Source organism: Buceros rhinoceros, unplaced genomic scaffold (genome assembly GCF_000710305.1).
Source record: "Buceros rhinoceros silvestris isolate BGI_N320 unplaced genomic scaffold, ASM71030v1 scaffold8894, whole genome shotgun sequence".
NCBI lineage: Eukaryota > Metazoa > Chordata > Aves > Bucerotiformes > Bucerotidae > Buceros > Buceros rhinoceros.
This window is the reverse complement of record NW_010406443.1, coordinates 1-11,641: the sequence shown is the minus strand read 5'-3', so window position 1 is coordinate 11,641 and position 11,641 is coordinate 1. Positions and strand designations below refer to the sequence as shown.

Here is an 11,641-nt window from a genome sequence, read left to right as displayed (position 1 = left end):
GAAACGGGCTGATGTAGTCCCCCAGCCACTCCCATGATATTTGAAAAGTCCTGCCAGCCAGGTTAAGTCCTTGGTGACTCCAAAAAGGGAAACACGGCACCCATTCTTAAAAAGGGTGGAAAGGAGGACCCTGGGAACTACCGACCTGTCAGCCTCACCTCTGGTGCCTGGGAAGATCGTGGAACAGATCCTCCTGGAAGCTATGCTAAGGCACATGGAGGACAGGGGGTGATTTAAGATAGCCAGCATGGCTTCACCAAGGGCAAATTGTGCCTGACCAACCTAGTAGCCTTCTACGATGAAGTGACTACATCAGTAGAAGAGCTATGGATGCCATCTGCCTGGACTTCTGTAAAGCCTTTGACGTGGTCCTCCACAAGATTCTTCTCTCTAAACTGGAGAGATACAGTATTGATGAGGGGACTATTTGGGGGATAACAAATTGGTTGGATGGTCGTATCCAGAAGGTAGCGGTCAATGGCTTGATGTCCAGGTGCAGATCAGCCACAAGTGGTGTCCCTCAGGGGTCTATTCCTGGGGCCAGTGGTGTTTAATATCTTTTCTGATGGTATAAACAGCAGGATCAGGTGCAGCCTCAGCGAGTTTGCAGATGACACCAAGCTGAGAGGTGCGGTTGACATGCCTGACAGATGGGATGCCATCCAGAGGGACCTGGACAAGCTGGGGAAGTGAGCCCACATGAACAACATGAGGTTCAACAAAGCCAAGTGCAAGGTCCTGCACCTGGGTCGGGGCAATCCTCAGTATCAATACAAGCTGGGGAATGATGGGATTGAGAGCAGCCCTGTGCAGCAGGACTTGGGGCTACTGGTGGATGAAAGGTTGGACATGACCCAACAATGTGTGCTCACAGCCCAAAAACCCAACCATATGCTGGGCTGCATCGAAAGAAGCGTGGCCAGCAGGTTGAGGGAGGTGATCCGGCTGCTCCTACTCTGCTCTGGTGAGACCTCACCTGGAGTGCTGCGTCCAGCTCCGGAGTCCTCAGCACAAGAAGGACATGGACATGTTGGAGAGGGTCTAGAGGAGGGCAACAAAAATGACTGGAGGGGTGGAGCTCTTCTGCCGTGAGGACAGACTGTGAGAGTTGAGGTTGTTCAGCCTGGAGAGGACTCTGGAGAGACCTTCCTGCAGCCTTCCAGCACTTAAAGAGGGCTTGTAAGAAAGATGGGGACAGTGGTTTTAGCAGGGCCTGTTGCAAGAGGTGACGGTTTTAAACTAAAAGAGGGGAGGTTTAGACTAGATAGAGGGAAGAAATTTTTTACAGTGAGGGTGGTGAGACACTGGCCCAGGTTGCCTGGAGAGGTGGTAGATGCCTCATCTCTGGAAGCATTCAAGGTCAGGTTGGATGAGGCTTTGGGTAACCTGGTGTAGTTGAAGATGTCCCTGCTCCGTGCAGGGGAGTGGGTTGGACTACATGACCTTTGAAGGTCCCTTCCAGCCCAAAGCATTCTGTGATTCTGTAAAAGAAGTCATGCAGTTCTTATGTGATAAATGCAACTTCACATTTAGAAGTAGGGAGCAGCGTCATGTAACAAACCTTAAGATTTCTTTCAGCAACAAAACAATAAAAGATACTATCGTTACTACAGTGAAAGACTAGGTGCAAATGAAGCCTCATCTGCGTTAAGACTCAGTCAGTGGTATTGTGCTTCGGACAGAAGGGTTCAGCCATGTCGAATTGGACTTAGTTCACAAAACTGAAAAAAATTAATCCCTAAAGTGACCTTCCGCATTTAAGCTTAGTCGACTGACAGTCTTAACTTAATTAGTGAACAAAAACTTACAGCCAAGAGTTAGATACAAATATTTACTGGCAAAATTTTAAGACTATAAAATTTAATAGACTGAAAATTTAAACTCTAATCCTCAGATGATTGCAAAAACTGATTTAAATTCAGTTAAGTTCCATTGTAATGGATAAGGGCTCTGCTTAGCACTGAAATAAATTTCCTGTGTGCTAGAAGCAACTGTCCATGTGGATCCCTCTGAAGGAATCCTGTCTTTGTGCAGTAGACCTGTGTTTGTGGGAAATACTGTAATATTTTGGATTGTATTTGAGGTATATCCTTTCAGGTAGAACATTCCTATATTCACATGATCTCTAGGACAAGTTGTTGATTCACTTCAGTAGCGCCTTAAGCATGACTTTCGGATGTCCTGATTCTTGGACACATAATTATGCAACTTCAACATTAAATAACTACAGTTTCATAGTTTATACGTTGGGATATATATTCTGTATAATATATTCTGTATCAGAAGCTCCTGCATGAAGACTTTCAGATACTAATACTTAAATACCTGTCATTGTATATCCTCTGCCTATCATTGAAAGTATGTCTTTATGCTGCTGCATCTCACATCTCAAATACCATATGTAGTTCTGGTTCCCCTTTCAAGAAAGCAGCCTTGTAAAACTACAAAAGGCCCAAAGAATCGCATCAGGAAAGATGAATGGCACAGAACAGCTTTCAAACAAGTGACCGAGCAGCTCTTCATGAGTCTTAACCTAGAGGTTTCTGGAGGCTGAAAAGGTGTAGTATTTGTGTATCTATCTGACAGGATTATTCTTACATTGTTCTGTAGGATATGCCAATTGCCCGTATCAGGGACAGGTTACTGGTTAGATTGACCTTGGCTCTGTTGCCACATGGCTATTCTGGTTCCCTTTAGTTTTACCTTAACTGTGGATGGAACTGGAAGGAATTTGAATTTATTTCTGTGGGTTTTTTCTTTTTAAAATAGGTCTGAGAATACGATTGTTCAATTTTTCTCTCAAGCTGCTAAGCTGTTTCTTATACATAATTCGTGTGCTCCTGGATGATCCTACACAAGGACCTGGATGGTAAGGCTTGGGTTTTTTTGCTGTTTCTGCTTGCAAAGCATTGTTTAACTAACTTAAAAGAACAAAAACGATTTAATGAATAAATTTTCAGTAGTCTGTCAACAGAGATTTGGGTTTAGGTCTTACAGATGTTTTGAAATATTTTTAAAGCTATTCTTGCATTGTGAATGGAAATAAGAACTAAAGTAACTATTCTTTTTTCACTTTACTGCAAAAATAATCTTGTCTCTGTTCAGATGCTGTGCAGACAACTGTGCAACATCAGATGTAGTTGTGCAAACCTATGTCTTGAGGTTGCATTATTACGTAGCATTTCTATGTATCTTGTTTATGTATACTTATAAAAATTAAATTACATATACCTGGTTGCCAGTTCATACAGCAATAATTTTAGGATTTTACTTAAATAATTTTACTTAAAACCCCAGATCCTGGAAACAAACTGACAAGCACATGAAACTGAGCTTTCATGCAGATGAAATTGATAACTGTCTAGCCCTCTGCTTTCTCCAAAGACTTAGAGGAGCAGAAGACCAAAAGTACATGCTATAGTCATGATGATCTATGGTCATAATGTGTTATTTTGCATACCTGTAATTGTCAGTGTGGTATTCTGTATGGGTCGCTCCATACTCTGCTTTTTTTTTTTTTTATGTGTTATACCATCAACCACCAATTGTAAAATACAATTTATTCAGTCCTGTACTTCGGTTGCATCTGTATCCTGCATGTATTGAATCTTCTCAGATTTAAATGCTAGTAAGCACCACATTTTACTAACTTCCTTGCTTTCACTTGATTTGATTCTATTGGCCTTAAATACTGAAAGAAATAAAGCACAGATGAAAATACCGTGGTGACAGACATAGCGCCCCTAACACATTGCGGACTGCTTAACCGCCCAGCCCTTCAGTCTAAATGTCGAACAACTCACCAGAGAGTGTAGCTGTCTCTGTATGTTATTCCCTTATATTGTGTTGCGGTACATTTAGGAGACTAGTTAGTTTGTCCTATCTCTGTGTGATAACATTTGTCTGGCTGAGAGATTGCAGAAAAGTCACTTCTGCACGCTCACGAGGACCCCAGTCTTAGAAGCTATGCTAGACAGACCAGCCTTCTGCCCAAATGGTACCCGTCGGTGTCAGTGGTTCTGCCCACAGAAATCCCGAGGGATTGATACCTAGACTATTGCTGTAATGCATTCTTACAAATGTGGTGTTAAGAAAAAAAAATCTTTTCTACATACATGCCATTTTCTACATCATGCCACAGCCTGATGGAAGAAACTACTGGATGTGCTGGGAGCATGGCCACAGAAAACATTATCACCTTCTTGTTTTTAAAGTAGCAATTCTGTGAGGAGTGCTTTTCATTGCAGACTCCTGCTGGGGATTTATTTCCCAGTTTTCAGAAATGTCTGGACAAGTTAGTCCTTCAGGGACAGTGGAAGAACTTAAGACATAAACCATCCTTAATTAACACCATTTAGCACCTGTCCCGATTATAGTAGGTAAATATACAGCTATTACTGATCTGTGGTCTGCAAATTCTTTTCCGCTAATCTCTCTTGCCAAGGAGAAAGAAGGATATTTTTCATTATGTAGACAAATATATCTCACATCCTTACATGACCATTTGAAGGGAGGATTTGTGCCAGCAATTCAAGGCCAGGTAACATCACATGTACATAGCAGCTATTTTTTTACATAGCTGTCAGCAGTTTCTTACTTGAATTACTGTTGTGTGTATCTCCAGCCCGCCTCACATCCTCACAAGAGGATATAAAGTAACTTTGATGCCATCTTCCCTGTTGAGAATATGGCAGGTCTAAGTAGGCGTGCTCTTTCTTTCCCAGCCTATATGTGTAACAGGATTTGCAGTATCTCTCGATCTTAAATATTTATGTACACTTAGTTCAGCTTTTGAAAGTATAGTTTCAGTTGTTCTGGTTTTGAATTGGAACATGTTTGAAAAGAAATCTTTAAAAAATGTAACCTGAAATGCTTCATAGTCCTTTATCTACAAATGTGGAACACATACAGAACTATTTTCTAAATGTTATTTTACTTTTTAAAATGTTTATATCCATTGCCTGGGGTTTCAAACTATTGCCTGCATTATATAGAACACTTAATAATGTAATTAATATCCCTTTCCTCTTGTACGTTTTTATGATTGTGTTCCCATGCACACCTGCTAATGAAAATGGACTTTGCATGGATGGGATGACAACTATCAGTAAGGAATATAACCGGAGTTGCTCCAATCAAAACTACACACCTGGAACAATTGATTGGTAAGTTCCTAATTTAGAAAAGCAAACCAAAAGTCCACATAATCGTGGGAAGGGGAAGAAAACAAATCCATCTGGAATGGTGACATTTTAACTTAGAATAGTGATGTTTCCATAACTCTCAAGCAATTACTTCCATGTTCCCGAATGGTCAAAACTGCCTTTAATATTTTAATTGTTTCTCTGATTGCGTAAGTGAACTGCTGGATTGGATGCTCTTATACGATCTGAGTGCCATCAATGCTTATACCTTACTGAAGTGCTGGATGCCCTGATTTAAAATACAATTGTGCCTAGCAGTAAGTGACTAAGAGTAATCTACAGTGCTGTTCAGTGTGCCACATTCCAGTAGTACTGTATCAAGCTCCTATTATCACTAAGTTCAGTAAATACTAAGCCTACATGAGATTTTTTGCAAGATAGGACAGCCCCTATGAGTTAGATACCATTTATATCATTACACAGATAGCAAGAAGTTCACACAAAACAATTGTTAGGTTTCTTTTTCCTGGAACAAAAAAAATATTCTTCTGCATCTCAGGAATCAAAAGCACAGATTGGTTTATTTGTTCTGGAATCATAGGGGATGAACAAGCAGCCACTGAAGTCAGTAAAAGGCTTTGGTGTCAGGGGGTATTGGATTCCTCTCATAGGAATTCAGTGATTTGCTCTGGGTTAGAAATACGGGCAGTGTCAATACTCAGTAGATAACTACTGATTTTAAATTTTTATTACTGAGAGTTTTTTTAAAAAATAAGGCTGCTCTAATTTCCATTTACATGTACATTTTTATCTCTTGATTTTATTCAAAACACTAACTAGATTTTGATTAATTTAATATTTATTTTCTTATTATAATGAACAGGTCTCCTATTATTTGGGTGAATAGAAGCTTGCCTTTATGGGCATTACAGGTAATTTGTAAATGGCCAATTTAACTATTTTTGTTTAATAACTGTAGACAATATTGATTTATAGCACTGTAGTGATGTTAAAGGATACTTGGAAAAGTTGATATTAACAAAGAAATCTACTTGATGACCAAGTACAACAAAAGCATGAAGTAAAGATAAGCTGATCTGAGCTGACTGATTTCAATGTGTATGGCTTTATGATATATTTATATGAAGTATTAAAGCTTTTAACAAAATACTGTGGAATGAGACAGCTTTTTCTCTTAGAATTATCAAACTCTATTGAGACAGGTAGTCACTGTTTGCTCCAACGATGAGTTTGTATTTCGTAATTGCTTAGGACTAGCTTTTGGCATACTTCTTGGGCTTTCTTGTAAAATACACTAGAAAGCTAAAGGTACCACATAACACAGAAGCCTACATGTTTAGAGGAGTATGTCATGAAAGATGCACTACATCAATGCTTTGTGGGGCTTGGGGTTTGAATCTTTTGAGGTTTGCAGTTCAATCCTCAGTGTTCTAGAACCTGCTCATTTTAGGAACACTCTTTTTACTCATGGCCAGTGCTGTGAGGATTCTCCCCGTGAAATGTGTTTTTCTGCTAAGAATTCCTTAAGCTTTCAGAATGGTTTCACCAACACCATTACGATGGTTTCTATCTCACTGTATAAACAGTTTTGCCAAGGGCAGAACCTTGATGAAAATACCTTTCAATTGCTTGCTTAAACTATGCTCAGTTTGAGTAAGTTTTGGCCTAGACATTCAGAGTATTGTATTCGATTTAATTAAAAAATACTGAGAGATTTATTCGCACATGATTACAGTCTTACTGTAAGAAGTTTACTTGATAAACATAGTAATTTATACATATGCGTATGGGTATGCGTGTGTATGTACACATGCATTCACAGTAGGATATATCCAGTAATTGCAAGCAAAGATTTATTTTTATTTGAGATAAAACCTGAGTTTTATATAAAACAGTAATACTTATCTGGAGAAACTGATTTCATATTTTGATTTTGTATTTTAATAATTTATTGGTTCATAGCATCTTAATTAATTCTAGATAATGATATTGTGAGAGCAAATAATGCACCATTCTGAGTTTTCAGTAGTAGGGAGCAATAGTTTAAAATTAGAAATACCAAGGCTTGTTCAGTTCCAGCTGAATTTATATATCTTGTTGATAGAGTATTCCCACAATATACATTAAAATTCAAATATTTACTATGCAGAGGATTTTAGTAAGTTTTGTGGTTATTTAATATGTATAAAGCTTCAAATAATATTTTGATTTTATCAAATGTTACCAATTTATATCAATAAAATTGATAGTTGACTATTTAAATACTTAAAAATTACATAGTGCATACACTAACTGCTAAGTCTGATAAGCCTGATAAGCCGAGCTCAGCTGTATTTAAATATTAAAATCAATGATTCATGTATATGGTTTTTGCTGGTTTTAACTTTCTGAATTATGCACAGTAAGAAAAGTGTTTTTCCACACATTCATAACATCTTTACAGAAAAGGCAAGAGCTGACTAGCTTCCATTATTTACAGCTTTCTCCCTTTCTCTCTTTTTGTATCTTGTGAAAAGATCTTGGTATCTTTTACAAACAGACAACTGCAGCCCGACAACCAATCTGGCAGCCTGTGTAAGGCGCTCTCTGGAAACCATGGGAAGGCCATCCCGCAGACTCTCTGGAGCATTACTCGTGGAAAAGAGCATGAGACTCAAGTCACAGCCTGTGCTTGAGTCAGAAAAATAACAATATTTGAGCTTCATTCTAAATGCTGTTAGCTGAGATGGTTTTAGAGGATGCATGGAAGAGCTGGTTTTTATTACATTTTACTTTTCATTGTAATGCTTAATGTCATACCTTCTTTAGGAGCCGCTATTAATACACATATTTTATCATTTCACTTAAGGTTTCTGTGGCTTTAATAAGTCTCTTTGAAACTCTGCTGCTCAGTTACCTAAGCTACAAGGTAAGTACTTTTAGTTAAATGTTTCAATATAAAAATCATGTGCCTGCATTTGTGCCCACACTGAGGTACAAGCAGGAAGTTGTGAAAAACACGTGTGTAGAGGACAGCACATTGTCACAGGCAGCTCTGTTCATGTTTTCGCAAACTTATGAGCAAGCGCTAATATCTACAGAGTGGAAGTCAGAAATAAACTTTCCAGTTTTCTCCATCATCAGCTGGCACACTGTAATTTGAAAACGCATTTTTTAGTGTGACTGATTTTTCAAGTGCAGAGCTTTGTATGTCCATCCATAATGCAGTGGACGTGATTCTCATTGATGTCAAAGCTGTAGCTACCCATTTTCTGAAGTCAAGTTTCAGGTTTCTAAAATTACACACCAAAAGCTAGGCCAAGACAGTACCTTTTTTATTTTTTTAGTTATGGATACCTACATATTTGTGCTATCCATCTCTGATGCTATTGGAACGTCTTTACAAAATGCCTTGAAGTCATCTGATGTGAATGCAATATGTTTTTGTATTTGCATTCTTCTGAAAAAGTTATTTTCCTAATATTTTTATTCATTTTTCTTCATTACATTTTTAAATGAGCTATCTTAGTGAGTTTTAGGGACTTTGCATTTTTAGTAACTTAAAGAGAAAAATACTGAAGGAGTCTTGGGTCATGTAAATCTGTGACAGATTACTTATTTCATGCCAGCATTTCCAAAGCTTTTACAGTTTAGGCACAAGTCAGAGGATGAGCCAGGAAGAAAACAACAAGAAAGATTGTGTTTGCCTTTGTGTGCACATTGCTAGGATTTCACAAATACCCTGTAAAATAAATAAAGCAGTCACTGGGGAGAATACTGCAAGGAATTTACCTTTCTGATAATTGGTTGATGACATATGAGGAAGAATTTAGCAAGCAGAATAGTGAGGACGTAATAGTATACCGTGCTACTAGGATACAGTGAATTTGCACTTTTATTGCTTTTATGTGGGGAGGAATGACGAGAATGTAGCACTGTCTTGCACTGCAGATCACTTGGATCCAAGAATGGTTTACAGTCTGCGTTCTCACAGCTTAGGGTTTGCCAAGGGTTTGCCCTTGGCCGAAATTCTGAAAGGTGTCTACATCAGAAATTTTTATTGCCAAAACTCGTCACAGACATCTGGCAATCCTGCTATAACACTGGCACACAGACAGGCTTAACTGCTTTTGTCAGTACCATACACTCTCACTGCAAAAGGCAGTTTTGCAGAAGACAAGATGAATTTGTATGTGGAAGCCAGAATCTTAGAGCTGCACACATCAGTAAGTACGTGGAGCACATCTGCACAGCTGCTTTGCCTGCACAAGTAAATTATGTGACATTTCTTTTCTGTAATCAGAAAAGAAAGCTCTTAACATAAAAAATGACAAATTAGTGAAAACACAGAATGGGTCAGTTGGGAAAATGAAATTTTATTTTGATTTTATTATTCCAACAAATAATATCTTGGCTTACAGTCTCATAATTTACAGTGTACTATGTGGCAAAGAAAGCCCACAGGATGCTAGGTCACCTCAAGAGGGGTGTCACTAGCAGAGATAAAGAAGTCGTTATCCCACTGAGCATTTCTCAGGCCATGCCTGGAATACTGTGTTGTTTTGATCTCTGCTATGCAAAAAAGATGTGGACTTACCTGTGTATAAGTGTGCACGTAAAAATAAAAGTAAACTAACATTTGAAGAAGGAAAAAGTAAATGCAAGGTGTCTGTGTATGATTCCAAGGTACCTAAAAATGCAGTAGAAGAAGTCAGGAGCTTACTATACTAGAAAAACGTGAAAACATAATTTAATGTAGCTCTTCATTAGCTGAGAGAATGAGTTGACTAGTTAATGCAACCAGAATTCTGCACTTGAGCCGTCTTACTAACTGGATCATAGCAAAGAAATATATGGTCATATGTAAACAGAGATCTGTTCTAGTAAAAACTACAAATTTTAAAGTATATTTTTACCTGTGACATACATTATGTTAAACAGTAAGAAAAGCAGGACAGAATGGCCTATATTCAATATTCACATTTGACCTATGTGTTCAAATCTGAGATGAATGAACTTCCTGAAATTTAGTTAGTGGGAGAGTCTCCATATGTGGCACTGGAATATCAAATATATTTTTTATCAGAACTATATGTAAGCCTTTTGTGACCTGGTGGGTTTTTTGCCTTTTCTTTGAAGGGAAATATCTGGGAACAAATTCTGAGGATACCCTTTCTCCTGGAAATAATTAACGCTGTCCCTTTCATCATCACGGTAAACATATTTGAATTAATACATTTGCACTTTGCACTTCTATAGCTGCACAAATTTTTACTGAAGTACACTTGAATCTTATGTGGATGACAAATTAGTGCCTGTGGGAACAGAAATTTTGTAACAAGGTAGTTTGCTACTTGAATGGAATAAAAATAGAGATCACTTTCCCCTTCCTCCCCAGTGGGGGACAAACAAAACCAAAACCCTCTTAAGTCAAACTGCAGAGCAGTCCATGAAATAAACCAGCTAGATATAAAAAAATCTAAGAGTCTCTGGTATCTGCACTGAAAAATGGTTGTCCTTATTTTATCAAATGATCTTACATACAATTTATCACAAAGGAAGGAAAAATGTTGTTTAAAGTCAAATCTCACATTAGAAACACGTTAATAATAAGTATTTTTCCCAAGTCTTTCACTTCTGCTTGAATGGAAAAGCCATATTCTTGAATAGAAAAGCTTTTAATGGATTCGTTAATTTTTCTTTCAGATTTTCTGGCCAGTGCTAAGAAACCTGTTTATTCCTGTATTTTTAAATTGTTGGCTGGCAAAGCATGCTTTAGAGAATATGATTGTAAGTATGACAAAGGAGATAGCTATTTTTAGAGTTTCTCTTTTTTTAATATATTGCCTGTAGTGGATTTTGGAAGTACAGTTCACTGTCCAGTTCACTTGAATAGGAAGCTAATCAGATGTGTATTTAGACTATACAAACGGTCAAGCATTGCTAAACTGCTTTCTGCATCAAAATTAGAAAGAAATAAGACATCAAGTGAAATCTCAATTAGTATAAATTGTTGCCAGTAAGGGAAAGCTAGAATGTCTGGTTCTTCTGCTACTCTTCCATTCATTCACAATTGCCAGGAACTCAACTGCTGTGCCTTAATTGGTCCTTGCAGCCTGTAATTTGTTAGCTAGACATAAGGAGAGAGACCTTAAGGCAGCTTGCAATAGTATCAGAATTGTGCCAGGATGCACAAAGAACTAGTTAAATAATCACAGGTTTACAGCTGGCTCTTTTGCACCCTTATATGATCAGCCAATATAAAGTGCATTTGAATGACTGGATTTTATCAGAACCCTATGTAATTCCTCTACAGAATCAGTTCATGCTTTATTAATTGAAAACCAAAAATAACACTTATTTTCCATTAATATAGAATGATCTTCACAGAGCCATCCAACGCACACAGTCTGCAATGTTCAACCAAGTCCTCATTTTAATATCTACCTTACTGTGTCTTATCTTCACTTGGTAAGTGGCCAAAAGCCTCATTTTTA

General features: G+C 37.9%; 1 protein-coding gene across 1 annotated transcript in view; it reads left to right on the top strand.

Moving 5' to 3' along the window:
• LOC104491635 (potassium channel subfamily T member 2-like) overlaps window positions 1–11,615 on the top strand; it is a gene marked incomplete at both ends in the record, with an annotated part of 18,690 nt that extends 7,075 nt beyond the window's left edge. The window contains 7 exons of the mRNA XM_010134085.1: window positions 2,770–2,869; window positions 5,109–5,165; window positions 6,028–6,076; window positions 8,014–8,073; window positions 10,284–10,358; window positions 10,851–10,934; window positions 11,521–11,615. Of these exons, the coding sequence (XP_010132387.1) occupies window positions 2,770–2,869; window positions 5,109–5,165; window positions 6,028–6,076; window positions 8,014–8,073; window positions 10,284–10,358; window positions 10,851–10,934; window positions 11,521–11,615 (520 nt within the window). The remainder of the gene's footprint in view (window positions 1–2,769; window positions 2,870–5,108; window positions 5,166–6,027; window positions 6,077–8,013; window positions 8,074–10,283; window positions 10,359–10,850; window positions 10,935–11,520) is intronic.
• Window positions 11,616–11,641: the final 26 nt, after the last annotated feature.